General features: G+C 42.3%; 1 protein-coding gene across 3 annotated transcripts in view; it reads left to right on the forward strand.

The window, feature by feature from the left end:
- Nucleotides 1–23,475, forward strand: part of ADSL (adenylosuccinate lyase) — a 46,989-nt gene extending 23,514 nt beyond the window's left edge. For all 3 annotated transcript variants that reach the window (XM_037882129.2, XM_043543827.1, XM_037882138.2), the window contains 9 exons: nt 14,639–14,810; nt 15,139–15,185; nt 15,715–15,805; nt 17,631–17,700; nt 18,860–19,007; nt 19,645–19,735; nt 20,296–20,385; nt 22,788–22,964; nt 23,332–23,475. In XM_037882129.2, the coding sequence (XP_037738057.1) occupies nt 14,639–14,810; nt 15,139–15,185; nt 15,715–15,805; nt 17,631–17,700; nt 18,860–19,007; nt 19,645–19,735; nt 20,296–20,385; nt 22,788–22,964; nt 23,332–23,418 (973 nt within the window). In that variant the 3' untranslated portion in view covers nt 23,419–23,475. The remainder of the gene's footprint in view (nt 1–14,638; nt 14,811–15,138; nt 15,186–15,714; nt 15,806–17,630; nt 17,701–18,859; nt 19,008–19,644; nt 19,736–20,295; nt 20,386–22,787; nt 22,965–23,331) is intronic.
- The last annotated feature ends 459 nt before the right edge of the window (nt 23,476–23,934 follow it).

Here is a 23,934-nt window from a genome sequence, read left to right on the forward strand (position 1 = left end):
TTGTGAGAAGGACATTGAACAGTGTGCAAAAAACATTGATGGGGAAATTAGTTAATCTGAGTCCTGATGCATGGAACAGTGTACACGGTGCTCCAGTAATATGTGCTTATATGACAACAGAGATAGGGTTGTCTCTTACAGAAACAATTGATACAGCAGGAAATGCCCATGCAGCAAATACTTAAAAGAAGTAGCAGTAAAAGCTATAACAAACTGTGAACAAAAATTCAAGTGTCAAGTATGTAATGTTGTCACAGGCAATGAGGCAAATGTAGCAAAGATGAGAAGAAATCTAGAAGATAGTGATGGGAACCTGAAACTTATGACACATGGGTGTGCCGTGCTCATTTGATGCATCTTTTAGCTAAAGAGTTGCATACAACTTCAAGAATAAAGGAAAAAGTAGTTAAAGTTGCAAAATGCTTCCATAACAACCACTTTGCTCCAGCTTCACTGAAGAGAATAGAAGCATTTAAACTAATTCTCCCTCAAGATGTATGATGGAAGTCAGTGATTGACTGTTTTGAGCTGTTTATTTAGAACTAGCCTATTCTGAAGATAATTTTGTGAAGAAAATTGAGACAAAATAGATGGAACTCTCACAGCCAAAATATTCAACATCGGACTAAAAGGAAATGTAGAAGATTTGATAAATATACTGAAACCTATTTTCATAGCCTTGGACAAACTACAGAAAGATTGCTGCTGAATTGCTAATGCTGTTAAAATTTGGAAAGAACTTTGAGATATCAAAGAGAGAAATACCCAACACCAAAATTAAATTTTAGGCAGTAAATCGGATGGATCAAGCATTTACTCCACCTCATTTTCTTGCCAGTATTCTCAACCGAAAGTACCAGGTAGATGCCAGGCTGCTGAAGAAGATGCTGCTATGACATGAGCATTGAATAATCACCCATCAATCTTGCCAACCGTAATAAATTTCAGGGCTGGAAGTGAACCATTCAAGCAGTACACGTTTTATGATGCTTTAAAGAAAGTTACACCATTGAACTGGTGGAAGTCACTAGCTAAGCACCTGGAACCAGAGTCTGTTGAAGCGCTAAATGAGCTTTTGACATCAGCAGCCTCTTTTGCAGGCACAGAGAGAATATGTTCTTCCTTTGGACTAATTCATTCAAAGTTGAAATTGATTGGGAGTTGAAAAAGCAGAAAAAATTGTCTCTCTTCCAGGCTAGGAATAAAAATGAGGAGGGAGGGCATAAAATTTACTAGTTTTAAAAGTTTGAAGGAAAGCCTAAGTAACTTAGTAGACTGTTATCTCATTTTCAAGAGACTTAGACTGTGTCTGCACTACAAAGATAAGTCAGCCTATGTTAGGTTGACTTAAAACCCCCGCATTAATTACTGCAGTGGCTGATGGCCACACTATCCTCCTTGGATCTGTGGTGCGCGCCTTCACCAGGAGCGCTTCCACCGACCTAAGAGGAGCAGTGTAGGGATCTGAGAGCCTGGTCTAGAGATCTGAAAGCCTGATCTCAGCTCCACTGGGAGCCTGGCTGCCCCACAGGCTCCCGGCAGGCTGCCGCCTCCCCGTTTCTCAGCAGGAGTGGGAGGGAAGCCACCGGGGACTTCTCACCCTGTTCCCCGCTGGGAGCAGGAGGGAAGCCGCCTCAGGCTCCGCCGTGATATTGACGAGAATGACAGCTAACAGCCAATCTAAGGAACGCAGACACTGCATTGCCTTAACTACACCGACGTAAGCCCTGCACCTTTAGTTGAGGTGGTTTTATTATGTCAGCATAGCAGGGGAGTTACGTTGGCAGGAGGAGCATTTCGGTGTGTACACCTCTACAGTTTTGTCAACAAAAGCTGACTTCTCTCAACAAAACTTGTGTACTATAGACAAGGCCTAAGGCGAGTAGTAATTTAAGCTCCAGTCACTTTCACTTAGGTATATTTGAAAACTTTCCCAGGCTGACTTGAAATAGCTTAATTCACTGGCCTCAATTAATCCCTCTATTCCTTTAGTACATCGTTTGGTTGTAAATGTGAAACGTGTTTTGATAAGAGAAGTTTATATATCCAAAACATTTAAGGTTTTATTTAATTAAATTTTATATGCTGTTTAATTAAACCAGTTACCATCCTAATGCAGCTTGACACAAATCATGAGCAAAAAGTTAAGCATCTAGTACAGAGGTGGGCAAACTACGGCCCGTGGGACCCTCCTGCCCAGCCCCTAAGCTCCTGGCCCGGGAGGCTAGTCCCCAGCCCCTTCCCCGCTATTCCCTCTCCCCCGCAGCCTCAGCGCACCACGCCACCGGCACAATGCTCTGGGCAGTGCAGTTGCAGAGCCGCGGCCTGACCCGGTGCTCTGGGTGGCACGGATGTAGCGCCACCAGCCACCGGTGCTCCAGACAGCGCGGTAAGGGGGTGGGGGGGCTGGATAAGAGGGCAGGGGAGTTTGGGGGTTGCAGTCAGGGTCGGGGGTGTGGATAGGAGACGGGGCTGTCAGAGGGCAGGAGTCCTGGGGGGGGCCAATCAGGAATGAGAGGGGAGGGTTGGTGGGAGGTCCAGAGGTGGTTAGGGAGTAGTGGATGGGGCAGGAGTCCCGGGGGAACCGTCAGGGGGCGAGAAGCAGGGGGGTCAGAGAGGAGGCAGGGGCTGGGCCACACCTGGCTGTTTGGGGAGACACCACCTCCCCTAACCGGCCCTCCATACAATTTTGGAAACCCGATGTGGCCCTCCGGCCAAAAAGTTTGCCCACGCCTGATCTAGTAAATAAGCAATATATCACTTACTATTTTCTAACATACTAAAAATTTATAATAAGAATCTGAAAATATTTGTTTTGCTTAAATAAACATATATAGTTATAGTGTCCCATCCTAGGTAGCAAAAGGATGTACTGAACATGGTGTAAAGGCTCTATTTAGTTGTAAATCATGTTTTAAAGGCTATATCAACCAATGAGAACGCACCTTTCTTTAGAAAATAACTGAAGTACAAATGGAAAAGTTGATTAAAGTTGATAATTTAAATTGAAGCTTTCTACTTGGTGACTTAAATTGCTGATTTAAATCAATGCACCCTGTTCTAGGGCATAAGCAGATTACTATCCGGAAATATTTCTCCCATGTTATAAGATTGACACAAATCATGAGCAAAAAGTTAAGCATCTAGTACAGAGGTGGGCAAACTACGGCCCGCGGGACCCAGCCCCAGATACAACATTCTGTATCATGGAAGGCTTATGCCTTTTCTGTGGTACATCTGGCATTGGCTACTGTCAGGGGATTGGATTGTTCTAGAATGGCAGTTTCTCTCTGTTGCTCTAGAGAATATGGTTCATTCAAGAAGAATCAAGACCTGGACAAGAATGTTGCTGAAAATGTGGGTTAATCTGCTGCTGCCAGGGATGGCAGTTGTTTACTCTCAGGACTTTACACTATGGACCTTGATTTAAATCTTATTTTTCCACTAGTGGATGTGGTGTGGGACAGCAGAGACGGGGAAGGTTAGGACACTTCGTACCCAGATCTAATGTCCTTATTGCATAGGATATCACTCCTGAAGAAGAGTGAAGAAAGCATCAATCCAAGTGTGACCCTAAGAGCCGCTTTATACTAACTGGCAAAGGGCACCCTCAACACACTGTGGTCAGAATATTTAGCCAGTTTCTTTAAGGTATCATATAAAAATTGGTGACACACTGGTCATGAATATAATTGTGCAATGTACATACGGTTTATGTATAGAGCTATGTGTGTATGCTGGAAATAAGTTCTTGAAATATGTTTTGGAAGCAGTGAATAAACAAATCTGCCTTCGACAAAGGAATGTGGATCTGCCTGGCTTGATTACAGGCAGATGACAATGCAAGTACATTTACATATAAGGTAAACAAAGCAATCAAGCTAACAAGTGGTGGCAGACACAGCCTGGTGAGCACATTGAGGGACACATGAAAGTCTGAACCCCCAGGGAGGTTTCTTGGCTCTTCAGGCAACGACAGTAGACTTTGGGAAATACAAGGAGAGCAAAAAGACATTCTATTTATCTATCACATAGGGAACAAAGGGGATAGCAGTCTCTGATTCTGTTAACTTTGGATCCTTCTGCCGAAAGGGCTGGAGATGCTGGTAGCTTGATGTAAGTGAGAAAGCTGTTTAGACAAAGATTATAGCTTGCTAAAATTGAGTCTTGGACACTGAAAAGCATGTTTTGTTTGTAACCATTTCCTTGTTTTTTCTACTTAGTATCACTTAAATCTCTGTTCTTTTTATTAATAGCTTATAGTAAAACTAATAAGTTTATCTCAGTGCTTTCATATTAAGGTAAAGAGTGTCTTTGGTGAGTATTGGTGTATGTATGTCATCGCTGTCCTTGAACATCAGAACTAGGAAAGGGCCAGTGTGACATCATCCCCCTCTCCTGCCAACCCCCCAGTCTCTTGTATTTGCTCAGCTTAAGTTGTGTGTGTATTATTGATATCAAGCATAGTCCTGGGAATAGTTACTGAACCATTGCCACAGATCCAGCAGGGGGAGCACTCAATTTTTTTTTTTTTAAATCTTCTGGAAATTGTCACAGGAAATGGAGAATTCACTGGATAGGTGGACTTAAGTATACACCACCATCAGTACAACAATATTTAAAAGTAGATCAAATTTCTGTCCAAGTAACTCCTTGTGAATGGAAGACAGAATCATGGAACTGAGAAGATTTTTGGGAGGGCTGGGGAGGAAACCTATTAAGTTACATCTTGTCTGCCTTCTTGCTCAGCTAATGCAAGATTTCTCCATCCAGTTTATTCTCCATACCACTGCCCTGGCTAGTTTTAAATGTCACAAGCAATGGCGTTTCAGTAATTTCCAAAGAGTGATCTAATACGCCTTGCAGTTAGGCAATGTCTCCTGATAATCATTGTGAATTTTCTCTTGGGTCAGTTGAATTCAATTAATCCAATTCATACCCTCTTGTGCATACAGTGAACCATTCTTCTTCCTTGCTGTCTGCCCCCTTCAAATTCCTGTTGGCTGTGATCATATTCTTAGTTGTCACTTAGGCAAGATGTACATTTTTAGTTTATTTTTCTAACAACTCTTTATTACATTTTTAAAATATCCACACACAGAAAAACATACAAACTATAAAGAACTTCTCATAATATATTAACCATTTGCTACCTAACCTTAACCATTACCTGAAATATTTAATTATATATAATCTGAACAGTTAAATTATAAACCATTTGTATTACACAATTTACGAAAACAATTTTGATTATAAAAATCCAACTAGTTATAGTAAAATTATTAAAATAAGGTAAAGAATAGAAGCAACATTCAGAAGAAGGGGATAGAGATGGTGAGGAGGGGGAACTCAGAGTGGGGCCCATGCCGTTAATAGGATCATTCAGATACTAACAGGAAAGCATTCCATATCTGAGAATTTTTTCAGTATACAATTCTTCCCGTAGTTGCCAAGCTTATTATGTCTGTGCTCTACTCTTCAGTTGTTGGCTGCTTTTTGATTTCCATTTTTGTAGTACGTTTAGCTTGTAACACAATTCTATTTAATAGGAAAAAAATAACTCTGCAGTTAAGTTCTGCCCAAAACATACAGGGATAGGAGCATTCCCAGAGCATATGGGTTAAGTTAGCATCTGCTGAATTACAGTGCCAACATTTGTCTGATTTAGTGGCACCTGTTTTGAACAGTGAGAGGTGTCCAGTGTTGCCTCCATTTTCTGCTGGATTAATCTTAAGTGGAGGTTCAAAGAGCAGTTCGGAGCACTGACTAAAATGTGTTTCCATTAGCAGAGAATAATTGGTCTAGTTCCTCCTTCTATTTCTTTTTTAGGGAATCCATGTTTAATTCAAATTTGCTGGCCAAGTATGTATATATAGTGTTGCCGTTGGTCTTGGCAATCTGGATAATATTTGGAGAAATTAAAGCAGTTCAGGTGGGTCAGGGTAGCTCAGGCATTGGGGCGAAACAGGTGGGAGACAGCATGTTTGAGTTGGCTATACTGCCGCCACTTCTTAGTCTCTAGACCAAACCTTCCTTTTAATATTGTAAAATGGAGGAAAGTATTATTTTCAATAAATTGATGGTCAAAATCCCTTTTCAAATCCATCTGGCCAAATGATGGGGTTGCGTTTTATACAGTTTCAAGTTACTTCAGATAGAGGCCTTGGTATATAGAAGGTGGGTGGGGGGGGGGGGGGGGGGGAGTCTTTAAATTTCAAAGTGGTATGCCAAGTATTTCTGGCTGCCACAACAGTTGGTAATTGCTCTTTAGGGAATCTGTGGTAATCTGAGTGCAGCGCATTGGAATGGGTAAAGGATCAACCAGTTCTGCCTCCAGCTGGAGTCTGGGGCTGTACAGCACAGAGAACACACCACTGTGCTGCTTGGCTAAAAATTGCCTTCCTGTAAACGGTGAAGTTGGGAGATCTAAACCAACCTGTATTGACAGAGGGCTTCTATCTTTGGAAGGATGTTTTGTTACAAGCACCCACAAGAAAGACCTGAACATGTTGTCGATTTCAGTAAAATAAAAGGAATATGTGGGAAGGGGGGAATTCAGAATAAAAAGTATCCTGGGAAGTATCATTCCTCCACCCCCACCCCTGAAGGGAGAGGGGTAGTGCCTTCCATCTGTTTAAAACGTTTGCTGACTGCATGATTAATGGGGCTAGGTTAACCTTGACTATGTTTTTAATTTCCTTAGGGAACAAGATGCCACGCCATCTGAGGTTTGTCTGTTGCCATCTAAATGTCCCTATAGGAGAGCTACTTCCAGCTAGATCTAACGAGATCTTCGTTCCTTCTGACTTACCCTAGTTAATCCTGTAGCCAGCGAATTTACTGAAGCTATCTATCGTTTGTAATATTTGGAATAGATTGACCTGGGTTTTTAATAAATAGGATGTTGTCTGCATATAGAAGGATTTTTGTCACCAGAGTTCCTGATTTGATTCCTTGAATACCTTGTTTCAGAGTAGCAGCGGTGTTAGTCTGTATCCGCAAAAAGAAAAGGAGTACTTGTGGCACCTTAGAGACTAACCAATTTATTTGAGCGTAAGCTCTTGTGAGCTACAGCTCACTTCACCGGATGCGTGCAGTGGAAAATAGTGGGGAGATTTATATACATAGAGAACATGAAACAATGGGTGTTACCATGCACACTGTAACAAGAATGATCAGGTAAGGTGAACTATTACCAGCAGGAGAGCCGGGGGGGAACATTTTGTAGTGATAATCAAGGTGGGCCATTTCCAGCAGTTGATAAGAACGTGTGAGGAACGGGGGGGGGGGGTGGAGGGAGAATAAACATGGGGAAATAGTTTTACTTTGTGTAATGACCCATCCACTCCCAGTCTTTATTCAAGCCTAAGTTAATTGTATCCAGTTTGCAAATTAATTCCAATTCAGCAGTCTCTCGTTGGAGTTTTTTTGTTCAAGAATTGCCACTTTTTAGGTCTGTAATCAAGTGACCAAAGAGATTGAAATGTTCTCCAACTGGTTTTTGAATGTTATAATTCTTGACGTCTGATTTGTGTCCATTTATTCTTTTACGTAGAGACTGTCCAGTTTGGCCAATGTACATGGCAGAGGGGCATTGCTGGCACATGATGGCATATATCACATTGGTAGATGTGCAGGTGAACGAGCCTCTGATAGTGTGGCTGATGTGATTAGGCCCTATGATGGTGTCTCCTGCATGGATATGTGGACATGGTTGGCAACAGGCTTTGTGGCAAGGATAGGTTCCTGGGTTAGTGGTTCTGTTGTGTGGTGTGTGTGGTTGCTGGTGAGTATTTGCTTCAGGTTGCGGGGGCTGTCTGGAAGCAAGGACTGGCCTGTCTCCCAAGATCTGTGAGAGTGATGGGTCGTCCTTCAGGATAGGTTGTGGATCCTTGATGATGCATTGGAGAGGTTTTAGTTGGGGGCTGAAGGTGATGACTAGTGGCATTCTGTAATTTTCTTTGCTGGGCCTGTCCTGTAGTAGGTAACTTCTGGGTACTCTTCTGGCTCTGTCAATCTGTTTCTTCACTTCAGCAGGTGGGTATTGTAGTTGTAAGAATGCTTGATCTTGAGATCTTGTAGGTGTTTGTCTCTGTCTGAGGGGTTGGAGCAAATGCAGTTGTATCATAGAGCTTGGCTGTAGACAATGGATCGTGTGGTGTGGTCTGGATGAAAGCTGGAGGCACGTAGATAGGCATAGCGGTCGGTAGGTTTCCGGTATAGGGTGGTGGTTGTGACCATCACTTATTAGCACTGTAGTGTCCAAGAAGTGGATCTCTTGTGTGGACTGGTCCAGGCTGAGGTTGATGGTGGGATGGAAATTGTTGAAATCATGGTGGAATTCCTCAAGGGCTTCTTTTCCATGGGTCCAGATGATGAAGATGTCATCAGTGTAGCGCAAGTGGAGTAGAGGCATTAGGGGACGAGAGCTGAGGAAGCGTTGTTCTAAGCCAGCCATAAAAATGTTGGCATACTGTGGGGCCATGCTGGTACCCATAGCAGTGCCACTGATTTGATTTGAATACCTTGGTGTTCCCTAATTAGTACTGCAAGTGGTTCTAATGCCAGATTGAATGGGAGTGGGGAGAGGGAGCATCCATGTCTACTTCCCTAAAACAGATCGAAGGTGGGAAATATTACGCTGTTTCTTAGGGTACAAGAGTTGGGATTGAAACATAACAGCTCTATGAAATAAAGGGTTTCCCCAAGTCAAATGTATCCAGGGTAAGAAACAGATATTGCTAGTTCATTCTGTCACAGGTTTTCTCTGCATTGGGTGAAGTGATTGCATGGGAATTTGTAGCATGTTGATGGAATGCCATAACATTAATCAACTGATGTGTTATCTGAACCATGCCTTCTTTAACAAATCCCCCCTGATTTGAGGTGAACCCTATCCGTTGTTACTTTTTCAAGCCTCTTAGGCAATATTTTTGAAAGTATTTTTATATCCGTATTGATTAAAGAGATGAATCTATAGCTGTTACACTTTTGCGCTTCCTTACCCAGTTTAATTAGTACAGTATTTAGTGCTTACCTCATAGTAGGAGGTAATGTACATCTTTGTAAATGTAGAACAGCTTAGGGACCAGAATTTGTTTGAGACTTTGATCGAATTCTATCAGTAGGCCATCAGGGCTCAGCGTCTTGCCGAGACCCAGTTCTTTCCTGGCCTTGATTATTTCCTCTGATTGCAAGGAGAGGCCAGCCTGCCCAGCTGCTCTTCTGAGATTTGTGGGAGGTTAAGAGTTTTAACAAAATTATTCAGTTCTTCTGGGTCAGGTGGAATTTCAAAAATTGATCACTGATTGTGATTAGCAATAACCTGCCCTTGTTCTGATTTGATTGATACTATTCGAGACTTCAACCTCTCACTTTTAATCTGTATGTAAGAATTTTCCCTGCTCTCTCCCCCGACTCTCGGTATGTTTGAGTCTAAAATGAGCAAATTTGGCTCGTGCTGAAGTCAGTCTATTTACTTTATACTAGGGCTGCCAAGTGATTTAAAAAATTAATCGTGATTAATTGCACTGTTAAACAACAATAGAATATCACTTATTTAAATATTTTTGGATGTTTTCTACATTTTCAAATATTGATTTGAATTACAACACAGAATACAAAGTGTACAGTGCTCACTTTATTTATTTTTGATTACAAATATTTGCACTGTAAAAAACAAGAAATACTATTTTTCAGTTCACCTAATAAAAGTACTGTAGTGCAGTCTATTTATCATAAAAGTTGAACTTTAAAATGTAGAATTATGTACAAAAAATAACTGCATTCAAAAATAAAACAATGTCAAACTTTATTGCCCACAATCCACTCAGTCCTATTGCTTGTTCAGCCAAACGCTCAGACAAAAAGTTTGTTCACAATGTCACCTGCAAGTGAGAACAGGTGTTCACATGGCACTGTTGCAGCTGGCGTCACGAGATATTTACATGCCAGCTGCGCTAAAGATTCACATGTCCATTCATTTTTCATCCACCATTCCAAAGGACATGCATCCATGCTGCTGATAATCCAAAGCAGTGTGCACCGACACGTATTCATTTTCATCATCTGAGTCAGATGCCACCAGCAGAAGGTTGATTTTCTTTTTTGGTGGTTTGGGTTCTGTAGTTTAGCATATCTGGCACGTAAATACCTTGCAATGCCAAATACTTTGCAATGCTGGTTACAAAAGTGCCATGCAAATGCCTGTTCTCACTTTCTGGTGACATTGTAAATAAGAAATGGGCAGCATTATCTCCCGTAAATGTAAACAAACTTGTTTTGTCTTAGCGATTAGCTGAACAAGTAGGACTGAGTGGACTTGTAGACTCTTAAGTTTTGCATTGTTTTGGTTTTTTTAGTACAATTTTATGTAACAAAAAAATCTACATTTGTAAGTTGCATTTTCTAGCTAAAGAGGTTGCACTACAGTACTTATATTGAAAAATACTATTTCTTTTATCATTTTTACAGTGCAAATATTTGTAATAAAAAATAATATAAAGTGAGCAGTGTACACTTCGTATTCTGTGTTGTAACTGAAATCAGTATATTTGAAAATGTAGAAAAATATCCAAAAATATTTAATAAATTTCAATTGGTAGTCTCTTGTTTAACAGTGCGATTAAAACTGCGATTAATCTCTATTCTTTTTTTGAGTTAATCTCATGAGTTAACGGTGATTAATTGACAACCCTACTTTTAAGTTAACACTGGTATATGGAGTGGGAAAGGCCATGTTGTCTCCTTTTAAGAAAATTTTGTTTGTCTTCTTTAAAATGAACTGCAGTCATCCCTCTCAGGCAGAGGCCTTCTTTTTAGAAACTTTTTTTTATCTCTTTAATTATTTTTTGACCCACACATGCTCCCTGCTCCATTCCTTGTGGCCTTACCACTCAGTACTTTCAAGGCCTCTCTTTTACTTGCTAGTTATTTCTTTAACCAAACTTAAGCCAACTTTAAGTCTCTAATTTTATATTTGCTCTACAGAGGAGTAGTTGACACATTCTAAATCCATAGCTGTAAGTCGTTCAGTTAATTCCAGGAGCCAATCCTAGCTAGCTCTCTTCCTACCTACTGAGTAGGAAATTATCCTGCCCCTAATAAAAACTTAGTGTATCCCTTAGGGTGGATCAGGATCACTCTGGTGTGTCACTTGTTTTGAAGAACAATAAAATTTCTTCAGTGACAAACATTTTCAGAACTATATCTTTCAAAAGAAAAAGTACAGTCTCCATCTTCTTCAAGTCCAGTTTGTGTTGGGAAGGGAAAATTGTAGTAACGCTGGTGCATGATCAGAGGTCATGATAGACTTGATTTCATTATTAAGCAGTGAGTACATCAGAATCATAGAAATTATTAAGAAATCTGTGTGTGAATATGTGGAATGTGGGGAGAAAAAAAAAGCAAAATCTTTCATTGTGGTGGTCTGCAACCAACATACATCTTTTAACCCCAGTTCTTCCATATAATCTTCTGTAGTGTTTCTAGCATGTGATTGTATATGTTGGGGCCGGCCTCATTTATCTAAAAAAAGTGTCAGACAGCTCATTAAAATCTCCTGCTATGATGATTAGTTCTAGTGGAATATTAATTTTGGAAAAAACTTGTTTAAAAACATTTGGATCATCTTTATTTGATCTATATACATAATCATACAATAATTAGGGTATATAGAGTCAGAGATCATAGCCTTCACCACCAAAAAATCTACCTTCCTTATCTTTATTTACATCTAGAATTTGTAAATTGAGTCTTTTTTGTGAAACGCTATTGCTGGACCTTTGACTGTGGAGGAGAAATTGTTAAACATCCGTTCTCTCCTAAATTTCTCTGCCTCCAAGCCATTAAGGTGGGTTTTCTATAGGAAGATAATATCTGCTTTTACTGTTTTTGGATTAGTGATAATTCTTTTTCTTTTTAATGGGTGATTGACCCTTTTGATGTTCCAAGAAACACAAAATATAATATTAGCCCTAAAGAGTGCTTTTAGGTCAAATATCTCTCTATCAGGTGCCTGAATAGTGTCATTGCTTGGGCCATTGTTAATTCCAGATCTAGGAAAGTTATATCTAAGTTCCCCCTCACCACACCGGGGACATGAAAGGGAATGGAAACGGGACAGAGTAAGACAGATCAGTGAAGCTAAAAGATTGATCATTTCTTTTTCTCAGTTTTTCTAAGTTTTCCAAAACTACATAATAAAAAATACATAACTTAGGTCCTGTTTCAGTTTGAATAAGTCCAGGAGGACTTACGAACATGTGCCTTGTCACTCTCCTAACACACCCCACCCCCAACAAAAAAAAAAAAAAACACTCAGGGTGTAACCAGATTGTTTCTAACTTTTTAAAGAATAAATAGTTTCATCTCAGGGGAGGCATGGTTTCTGAAGGAAGATTAGCATCTAAACTGAAGAACAAGTCTATAGTAGTTTAAATAATCATATTCTGGCATAACTGAATTATCTGTAGATGAGTTCATAAGCAGAACAGTTCTTAAACTTTTCCCACTAGAGCTTTGTCCACATTGGATTATAGTGTGAATGCCATTGCTCAATAGTTAATTACATCAGCAATGTAAATCAGCATAACATATATTTCAACTCATTTTCCAAAAATAAAAACTAAAGAAAAGAACCTGAACTAATATTACTGAAAAAAACTGACACTCATACTAACACGTTATCAGTAATGTGGTAAATCGTACCCAGCAATAATAACTATTCTTGGATAGGTTTCAGAGTAGCAGCCTTGTTAGTCTGTATCCGCAAAAAGAAAAGGAGCTTATGCTCAAGTAAATTTGTTAGTCTCTAATGTGCCACAAGTCCTCCTTTTCTTTCTTCTTGGATAACATTTTAGAAGATCACATTTCTTTACAGTTGGGGAATTGAAAAGATTCATCCTTAAACTGAAATCTTCATTACATTGTTTAGATCTGGAATCCTGTAGGTTTAGGGGAAATGGATTGAATATTTCCAGATTTACTATAAACCTGAAATATAGAAAATTAAATGGGGATGATGGAAAGTAAAACTGTTGATGCAAGGGGGGGTTGAAAAAGGTTCCAGGGGGAGGGAAGATGCCTCTAATAGAAAACAAAATCACACTTCTCTGTTGAGCCTTGCCAATCCATGCATGTAAAGAGTCCCCACATCGGGTGAAGCTGTTTACTTGGAGTCAGGGTCTCAAAGGTGGGTGTACCCCAGTACATTGGAATCATCAGGGACAGGGAGGTAGGGTAGATGCAGGCAAAACAGGTGTGGCCCTATTGTAGCACTCCAGCTTCCCAGCAGCAGCAGCTGGAACCCGTACCTGCTTTCCGAGTCCAGCTGGAGCGCCAGCAGGGGCATAATTCAGTTAAACATGAGATCCTAGTCCCCACCATCTTGCTCCCCAGCTGTCTCCCTCTGCTGGTGAAACCAGGGAACTTCAAAGAAATGACACCTGGGAAGGAGGAGATAAAATGGTGGATTTGCCCTGTACAGTTTGTTGTTAGATTGAGAACTGAATTCTCTCACTGCAGTGACTGATCTGCTAATGTTGTTTTAATGCATCCTGGCTGTATTTTCTATGGCTTGGATAGATCTATTGAATGTAGTCCTCTCTTTGCACCACGTCCTTAGTGTAATCAAGGAAGATCATCAGCCTATGTCCCTTTCATGTTAGGTTTTTCAGTTCAGAGGCTTTTTTAAGAATGAGTTCCTTAATATTGCATGTTTAAAATCTTACAATTCTGGCCTGGGGCTTTGCATTTGGAGAGGGTTTGGATGCAAAGGAGAGGTGGGCTCTCAGTATCTAAGTTCTGATCAAGAGAGAGGAGAGAAAAGCACTGGCCACATGTTGGGTAAAAATTCCACACGCCTCCCTTTTCCAGCCCTTGTGGGAAACCTACAATTCTCAGATTTTCTCCATGATCTTCCCTTGAGATAATTAACCTTACATGTAGTGCTTTAATAGTTTTTTCCTCTTCCTTTAGGTTATATTCATAGTACTGACTGTGTCTTCTAACAAGGAGATTCTAGCTTCCTCTAGTCCTAATGCCAAGCCTTGCAGATTAGCTTGATGTGTACTAGTAATGTATTTGATCTCCCTTATGTCTTCAGATAGGTTTCTTAAAATAGTCTGTTCACGCAATTTGTTTTAGCTAGTCCATAATTTAATCTCCTGTCAGAGGGGTGGCCTCTCCCTGGTCAGCCATTTTGGCTGCAAGAGGACTGTCTGACCACTTCTGCTTTCTAGGATGTTGCAGGAAGTCTGGAGATGGACCAGCATCCATAATGGTATTAAATTTAAAGAGTTGTGGAATAAGATCTGATGAATATTTGATTTAAAGAAGCTATTCGCTCGATGCTGGTTGTGTATTTCAGGAGGTGGGGAAAGGAGCTGCAAAACTATACCACCACCATCCCCCACTGGCTCCCAGATGTCCGTATATTTAGCTTTTAAATCTCTTTTCCATAACCTGGCCTTTCAGTTCCTTCGTTACTGTCTCTTATCTCAGACCCTTCAGATTTGATAGGAAGGAGTCATGATGGTTCTTGTTACACTGGTATCTGAGTGCCTGCCTTCCTAGCGAGGCTGTGCAAAGACTGTGTGCAGGTGGTGACACAATGACAATCTGCCTTGGTTACACTCAGGCCTGCACAGCTAACCACAGTGGGGAAACGCTGCTGCCTGTGGATCCAGGACCTGTGCATGGACCTGCGGAACCTGGAGCGGGCTCGAGACGACTTGCGATTTCGTGGTGTAAAAGGCACCACTGGCACCCAAGCCAGCTTCTTGCAGCTGTTTGAGGGAGATCATGATAAAGTGAGTCATCAATCCAGTGGTCAAAATTCCGAGTAAGCCGGTTGAGAAGATCGACCCTAGACCCTCTCCTCCCCCACAAAGTCAAATAAGCATGGACACAGTGGGTCACTATGAAGGTTCATTGGCAGAGCTCTGGGAGAGCAGAATTGTAATGGTGGGGGTGCTTCAGGACAGGGTTGAGGTGTGCTGGCAGAGCTCTTAGTGGGTTCAGAAGGGAGGGGGAGTTGAAGCCTTTGCATTTTTGTCCTCTGTCAGTATCCCTTAAACGCTGCATGTTTGACGCTTCAATCACTACTTTCTGAGGTTCCTGTCTGTTTTTTCTCCTGAGGTGGAGGAGCTGGACAGGCTGGTGACTGTGAAGGCGGGATTTAAGCGGTATGTGAAAAGCTTGCTTACCTTGAACTCTAAAATGTGCCAAGGAGAATTAATAGCCTGACACCTTCTCCCACTGTCCACAGCAACACAGGTTCTTCTATCCAGCTAACTAACTTCCACTCTGTTGGGCTTACATTTAGAGAGCACTTTCACCTGGTTCTGTTCCTTTCCAACCCACACTCCACAATGTAGCTCTGCGAAGGAAACTCCACCTCCCAGCTAGGTCTCTGTTTCTACTTTTCTCCCTTACACGTTTTTCACCCTGTCAAAGTATGGGCTCCTGTTCTTCCTCCCCTGTCGCTACACGCCTGCATGCCAGCCCAAGGAGCACAGCAGCATGAATCAAGTGTCCCATCAAATGTGACTGAGAAGCCAGGAAGTCAAGTGAAGTATTGCAGGTCAAGCCACACATTGGTGTTAGCCAGGCAGAGCTCTGCAGCATTTGTGCCCCTGCAGCGCGCATTCTCACTCAGTCCTATTTTAATGGTGCTTGTGTCCAGAGGGCTTTATCTTTGGTTTTTGTTTCCAGAGCTTATCTCGTCACAGGGCAGACCTACAGCCGCAAAGTGGATGTTGAAGTCCTATCTGTGCTAGCCAGTCTAGCGGCATCCATACACAAGGTGAGGTCCTTGTCTCCAAACTCAGTATGGAAGGGAAACATTGTCAATCTAAGGGGGTTGGGGAGGGAGATCCTGATGCAGAACACTTTCCACAGGAAACGTGAGTTGGAGTTCAGTGCTTAAATGTTCTCTGCTCTACCAGACTATTTCTTCACTGGATGTTTTGTCTCAGATATCAGAGCACCAGGAGAATCCCATACCTGTTTTCTTATTTGAGTGTGGTGCAAAGGGCATGTGCCATAAATATAAAGGGAAGAGTAAGCACCTTTCTGTATACGGTGCTATAAAATCCCTCCTGGCCAGAGGCAAAACCCTTTCACCTGTAAAGGGTTAAGAAGCTAAGATAACCTCGCTGGCACCTGACCCAAAATGACCAATGTGGGGACAAGATACTTTCAAATCTGGAGGGGGGAGACGGACAAAGGGTTCGTCTGTCTGGATGATGCTTTTACCGGGAACAGATCAGGAATGCAGCCTCACAACTCCTGTTAAGTTAGTAAGTAATCTAGCTAGAAATGCATTAATTTCCTTTTGTTTAGTGGCTGGTAAAATAAGGTGTGCTGGATGGAATGTATATTCCTGTTTTTGTGTCTTTTTGTAACTTAAGGTTTTGCGTAGAGGGATTCTCTGTGTTGAATCTGATTATCCTGTAAGGTATTTTACCATCCTGATTTTACAGAGGTGATTCATTTACCTTTTCTTTAATTAAAATTCTTCTTTTAAGAACCCGATTGATTTTCTCATTGTTCTTAAGATCCAAGGGTTTGGGTCTGTGTTCACCTGTACCAATTGGTGAGGATTATTATCAAGCCTTCCCCAGGAAAGGGGCTTGGGGGGGATATTTTGGGGGAAGATGTTTCCAAGTGGGCTCTTTCCCTGTTCTGTGTTTAAAACGCTTGGTGGTGGCAGCATACAGTTTCAGGACAAGGCAAAGTTTGTACCTTGGGGAAGTTTTTAACCTAAGCTGGTAAGAATAAGTTTAGGGGGTCTTTCATGCAGGTCCCCACATCTGTGCCCTAGAGTTCAGAGTGGGGAAGGAACTTTGACAGCAAGTAAAATGAATTCACTTAGAAAGACTCTAAGGGGGGAGATCCCAAGCAAGATAGCAATCAAATTTGTGTTAAGGCTAATCCAGTTAGAATAAATGCCCTCCCTAATGGAACATGTTTTAAAATCTCACCATTTCCTCCCTCAGTACGTTCCTCCCATTGAATTGCTTCTCTCGCGGAGATACGTCCTTGTGGGATTTTTCCTCTTTGATTATCCCCACACTCTCCCTTGCCTGCACTTCTGACTTGTGGTAGTTTATCCTGTCTTATTTAGACTGTGTGTTCTCTGGTCAGTGAACATTTCAGTGTTTAAGCACAATGTAGACTTAAATTATGTATCAATGTTTACTAATTTATCTTTTCTCCCTTGACTGTTACGGAGTCCTGTCATATCTCAGTAGGACAAACATCCTTTCCTTCTTCCCGATTCTTTTGACTTGAGCTCTTTAAGTATAAATTAGGAAGTTTCAGAAAAATTGCAACCCCTATGGAAATTGGCCTCTGTCTTCTCTGAGGTGCTACCCTGTCAGGAAACCTGATTGCAGCTTTCTGGTTGTCTAATGTGGATATTGATGTGATTAATTTGTAATATTGATTGAACCTTAATTTTTTCATAAGAAGTCTAAAGCCTTAATTTTGGAGTTGCTCGCTTTTTGAAGGGAATTATTTTCTCTCCCCCAAGCTACTCCATGGACATAAACACACAGTGTCCTCAGACACACTACCTAATACCGGTGAGAACAGCTTTGTTCATTTGCTCTTGTTGCTTTTTTTAGATCTGTACTGACATCCGCCTTCTGGCCAACCTCAAGGAGATAGAGGAGCCTTTCGAGACAGACCAGATTGGTAAGAGTGGCAGATATTAGTTCGTAATACATGTTCCAGTTAGCTTATCTTTTCGTTTGTCTTGGTGATCTCCTCACCAGCGCCTTCATCCCAGCAACAATAGTGATGTCACTGGCATAAATTGCTTTTAATTAAAAAGTTAATTTTTTTTAATCTGTCTGTGCCTGTCTAACAATTTATTAACAAGCAAAATCCAATGTTATGCCCAAATAAGTCAAAGTGCAGAAATAATAATGCCCTTGCTCCCCACCCCAGCACAGATGAGGGCCTGATTCTGAGAGGAGCGGCGCACTCTCCACTCCCATTAAAGTTAATTGGCTCAGTATTGCTGTCATTTGTATATTAACAAACTTGGAAGAGTAAAACCAGGCTGGAGCCTTGTACTGAAATCAGTCCCTGATGTAGCTGTGATGTATATAGAGAAGGGGCGAGAACTCCAGAGCTGTGAAGCTGGAACTGAGAAGGCCCAGCCACCCAAGTTGATGTTCTAGGATGAGTCAGCATTTTTGGTCCTCACCCACGTCAGTTACCTCAGCCATACTAGAGCGACAGGCTTTTTAAATATTGACAGGTCGTTTTTTAAATATTGAATCCTCAGACTTTCAGTCACTGTCGCTGCAGGTTGCTGACTTTCATGGGTAGGCCATTGAGCAGACATGCAAAATACAGCACACTAAAGTAGCTCATCCTCATTTATTTCTTTTATATTGATAAAGTAATCTTCCAGGGTTAGGAGTTAAGGCCCCCACTTTCTCCTCTGCAAGTACAGATACAGTTCTGGTTCGGGGGAGGTGGTTTCGAAAAGACCTGCATAGTATGATGCAGTGTTGGTCCCAGAGTATTAGAAAGACAAGGTGGGGGAGGCAATATCTTTTATTGGGCCAACTTCTGCTGGTAAGAGAGACAAGCTTTTGAGCTTGAAGAGATCTGTACAAGCTCAAAAGCTTGTCTGTTTCACCACAGAAGTTGGTCCAATAAAAGATATTACCTCTCCCACCTTGTGGCTCAGCATAGTATGAATCAGACTGAAAAGTGAACGATGGATTTTTTTTTTTTCCCCTCTTGGGAAGGCCAGTATCTTTGATATCTCCTCTTCTGTGTGTTTTGTCTCCTGCTCTCTTTTTACCATCCCCTCTCCCCATATTTTTCTTGCCTGCAGGTTCCAGCGCCATGCCTTACAAGAGGAATCCAATGCGTTCAGAGCGCTGCTGCAGCCTGGCTCGCCACCTGATGACTCTGGTCCTGAATCCACTCCATACAGCCTCCGTGCAGTGGTTTGAGCGTACCTTGGATGACAGCGCGAACAGGTCCATCCACGTGCTCCACAGCTGGCCAGGGGGAGGGTAGTGAGCAGAGAAATCGTAGTTATTGATGAAATAAATGAAGAGGCTGGCTTTAGAGGCTTAAAACTGGTTTGGGGTAAATGTTCTCCTCTCACTCAATGCAGTGCTTAGAAAGGGCTTGTAGGGAAACAATACACTGACATATTTAGAATATAGTATTTTTAATCTACATCCCTCAATTCTGAATCTCATGCTGGCAGACACCGCTTTATGAAAAGCAACATCATTAGATGACATTAGGAGCCCAGCAACAGAGGCTGTAAACTGACTTCTCTCTTTGAGTAAGGCAATAATCAATGTTTTACACAGTAAAGATCCTCTGAAAAGGAGAACAGCAGTACCTGGGAATGGTGCAGTAGCCATGGGTAATGGTAACACACTGCTCTTCTTGTCCTGGCCTGTCCCAACAGCAGGTGCTGTAGGTTGCTCCTAGCTTCCCCAGTTCTGGCCTGTCCCAACAGGAAGTGCCTATAAAGAATAGTTCTGGCTGTTGGGTGGGGGAGTTGCCATCTAGAGAGACATGTGCAGGTGCTAGGGGTTGAGTTAAGCTGCCTCATTCTTTTTTGCTAACCCAGACACCCCGGTTACATTTGTTTCACAGGCGTGTGTGTCTGGCTGAGGCTTTCCTCACAGCTGACATCATACTGAGCACGCTGCAGAATATCTCCGAAGGACTTGTGGTGTACCCCAAGGTAAAGTAACAGAACTTATGTGCAGTCCTGCATCCCCGTTAGCACTGCGAGCCTGCAGAAGAAGCCATCCCACTCAGAGCATTGAATTCTTATCTGCTGGCTCAGTGATTATTCCTAAGGGCTGCCGAGCCACGCTGTCCAGTTTCTCACCATGGCACTTTTCTTTGCTCTACAAAAATCAGAGGGCTCTTGAAGAAATTAAAATGCAACAAACTTAAAACAGATCAAAGAAAATACTGTTTTCTGAGGTACACGACTAACTTGTGGAACTTGCTGCCACAGGATATGGTTGAACGAGCTCTCTTACTAAGATTCAAGAAAGTGTAGGCAATTACATGAATGTGACTCACACCTGCAGTAACATTAGCTAGGATGAAATTTCAACATTTCAGTCTTATGTTTATTTCTAGATTGGGTCTGGAAAAGGTGGCTTTTGTTTTGTTTTTCCCTGTTGTACAATTTGGGGCACCATGGGGCAGGAGTATGGCAGGAAATACCTGATCGGATCTACTGATTGTCCACTCCAGTGTGGTAGTGTCTGTTTCTTTTCATTTTTTTAGGTGATTGAGAGGCGGATCCGACAGGAGCTGCCCTTCATGGCCACAGAGAATATCATCATGGCCATGGTGAAAGCAGGGGGTAATCGCCAGGTATGTACCCAGTTAGGAGGGTCTGATGCTCACTACCAGGCGTCATACTCTTGAGGAATGGGGGTATATAAAAATTTGGAATTATTTTCCCTCTCTCCGTTGGCAACTCCTTGGTCTACCAGAGCCCAGAGCTGTTAATCTTATGATTATGTTGCAGGGCCAGTCTTCTCCCAGTCATTTGGGAAGGGAGCAGCTTGGGGGAATTCTTATTCATTGTTAGAAGCTCTGTGGGGGGGATATCTATCCACCTATGATGTAGCGAGCTGTCCATTATTTATTACATTAGATTATGACAGCAGACTGTAATTCTTAATTGTTTGTTGCAAAGGCACCTAGTTCAGGATGGACGATTGTTTCTGGAACAAGTATGACAAATTGAATACCTTTTGTAAACGAAAACGCTGGGGGAAATTACTGCTATAATGAAGATGCTAAATAAGGCTGTACTGAATGCCCATCTAGGTGACACCTAGATACCTGCCCCACAAAATCAATATATTGCTTTTTTCATTACTCTTTACGATCCTTCAGCCAGTTTTTAATCTAGGAGACAGGCTTCATATCAGATCCATTTGATTTGAGTCTCTGTCTCACAGCAAGTGTTACTGAATATTCTAATACAATCCAAACACCATGACTGTATGTTCCCATCATCACTAGCTTTGTAGTTCAGTCTAAATCAGGTAATCAGCTTGCTTGGCAGGATTCATTCTTAATAAATTCATGCTGCTTATATTTCCACTTGCCTCTAGACAGTAATTTCCCCCTAAATATTAGTTTCACCGTTTTATTATTGACAGAAATTAGACTTGTAGGTTGGTAATAGTGAGTGGGATTTTCAGGTTGTTTAAGTGAGTTAGGAGCTTTCAGTTGGACTTGTGTTCCTAACTCACTTAGACATTCCTGAACACTTCTCCCCTCCAGTTTGGCTTGGGCCAGTGTACTTGCTTTTTGTAACTTACTTAATTACAAGTTAAGGGGCTGTTTAATTGCAGTGTAGACGTCTGGGCTCTGGCTGGAACCCAGGCTCTGAGACCCTCTCTCCTGGCAGGGTCCTAGAACCCAGTTGAAGTCCAAAATCTACGCTGCAATTAGCCCCGCAAGCCTGAGTCAGCTGACATGGGCCAGCCTTGGGTTTTTAATTGCAGTGTAGACATACCCTTGGAGCTAACTTTATTCTTATTTATTAGTGAGCCTACCTTCTCTCGAGTACTATTTAGCTATAGTTAGATACAGTTATAATAAAATCTCCTGTTGTTCCCATTAAATCCTTTGACTAACTTCAACTTGTTCTGCTTTTGTGCTCTCTTTAATCCAAGTGATCTCCCACAGATCCTACCAGGGGTGACCTTCTCTTTCCAAGCTAGGAGATGGGGACTCATTTGCCTATATGGTGCTGGCACCATCACCCTCACCTTTGGACCCCATATAGAGTGCCCTCTAGATCTGCAGTGGGGAACTGAGCGGTCCACTGGAGGAGCAAGCGGGCCATTGGCACTATGGGGGTGGGAAGGGCATTAGTCAAAAATAATCATCTTAGGGTTCTGGGAAAGCACAGCTGGTGGAGTCTGTTGACATGGCTCCACTGGAGCTACATGGGTGGGGATGAGGGCCAGTGTGGAGGTACAGGGTCTTTGTGCAGACACCCGTGCCTGGCATTGGTTTTCCTAGGTTTGGAGACTGGCTGGCACAGCCTTTTCCATTCAGGGGCATTTCTTTAAGGGAATCCTTATGGATGTTACCTCCCCCAGTGCCCCATCCTGTAGTATTTTCCTTGGAGGGGATATTTTGGGCCCTTTTTTTTTTTTTTTTTCCAAATAAACCTTAACTCACTTTGGGTAACTATGTTCTCCCTGCTTGCTAAGCTGGACAGTTTTCTTCTCTTCCTTTCCAAACTTGTGAATGTTTTGTGCTGTTAAACTTCTGCAATGTACCCTGCACCTCAGGGGCAATTAGTGGTGGATAAGGAATTCCTGCTTGCCCAGTTTATAGAATGCTTTGGTAACAGTCATGATGATTTTCCAGCAACAGACCATAGATGGGTTAGAATTACTAAAAGTATCCCACAGTGTGTCCCTAAGGAAGGGCTTGAGGGAGTGGAAAGAGTTCACCATCTTATTTTGTGGGTGTAGTATAATTAAACAAGGAATGTATTTATAATTCAGACCCTTCACCTCAGGGGGAAAAGTTTAAAGGATGCACTGTGCAGCGCATGTGTGCGCACACTGTGCTGTGGTGAAGCGGTGATTGGCCTTAAATAGCTATGATACAAACTTTAGCTGTTTCATTCCTATGCTATGGAATAAAACAGCCTATGACCAACCTCTACCCTCCATGCACCAGTGAGTCAGCTGGCTTGAGGTGTGCTGTGAGTAACATGATGATGGCTCTCTTTCCCCTAGGATTGCCATGAGAAGATACGCATTCTTTCCCAGCAGGCAGCTGCTGTTGTGAAACAGGAAGGGGGGGATAATGACCTCATTGCTCGGATCCGTGCTGACCCCTACTTCAGCCCCATCCAGGGACAACTGGAGAGCCTCTTGGAGCCTACCTCCTTCACTGGACGTGCTTCCCAGCAGGTGAGGTTGCAGGAAGCAGCTTAAGGTGTTATGGGGCATCATGCCATAAATTATCCAAACCATGTCCCTTTATGTGTCTGAGACAATCCACTTTCTGTATCTCTGCCACTTCCTCTACAGGACTGGATCTCTGCCCATTCTTCTAAAGGAAGGAGGGGTTACCACTTTCTTAGCTACATAAGGCATCCCTTCCCTTTTCTGTCCATCTCAGTTCCCTTCTATCTCCCCCATAGTCTTCGATCCTTGATTTGCTGGGTGATTGGGTCTGTGAGACTGAGACCTTGGGCCCACAAGCTGGAGCTGAATGAAGCACAGAGAAGAACCCATTTGTTTTTCTAACCTTCCCTTCCTCTTTCCCCTTGAGCAGGTGGCGAGGTTCCTGAAGGAGGAAGCTTGCCCAATGCTGATCCCATACCAAAGCAAGATGGGTGTGAAAATGGAACTGGCACTTTAGGCTGGGCTTGTGGATGTATAGGGGTGTGAGTGATATTAAAAGCCTTAATAAACCAAATCTATTTACTGTGTCTATACTTGTGGGTGTCTGTACCCTGGGCGTGACATAGCCACCCCAGGGCTCACACTCACGCTTCCCAGATATGTGGTGGCACTGCTTATTCTGGGTCTGCTGTATAGCCAGCCGCCCTCTCCTTTGTGTTGGGGTTGCTGGGAGGAGGTTGGCATAATGCCCACGTTTGTTCTGGTTTTGCAATGACCAAACTAGAGTGACAACTCCATCACACACATTCTCCTCTCTTCTTGTGGTATGTTTCAGGCGGATTAAGTAGGCAGCACTAGGGACTCGGTTGCATCTACAAATTTATCATCAGTTGAAGGGCATGGGCAAAGGGAGACCAGCTTTCTTGTCTCATTTGTCTGCTGTTAAACTATTGTCCACAGTGGTGCCAAGGTATTGGTGGGAGCTGTTTCCTTGAAAGTGGCTGTGGGAGGACTATGATTTTGATTTCGTCAC

The sequence above is a fragment of the Chelonia mydas genome, chromosome 1 (genome assembly GCF_015237465.2).
Source record: "Chelonia mydas isolate rCheMyd1 chromosome 1, rCheMyd1.pri.v2, whole genome shotgun sequence".
Lineage (NCBI taxonomy): Eukaryota > Metazoa > Chordata > Testudines > Cheloniidae > Chelonia > Chelonia mydas.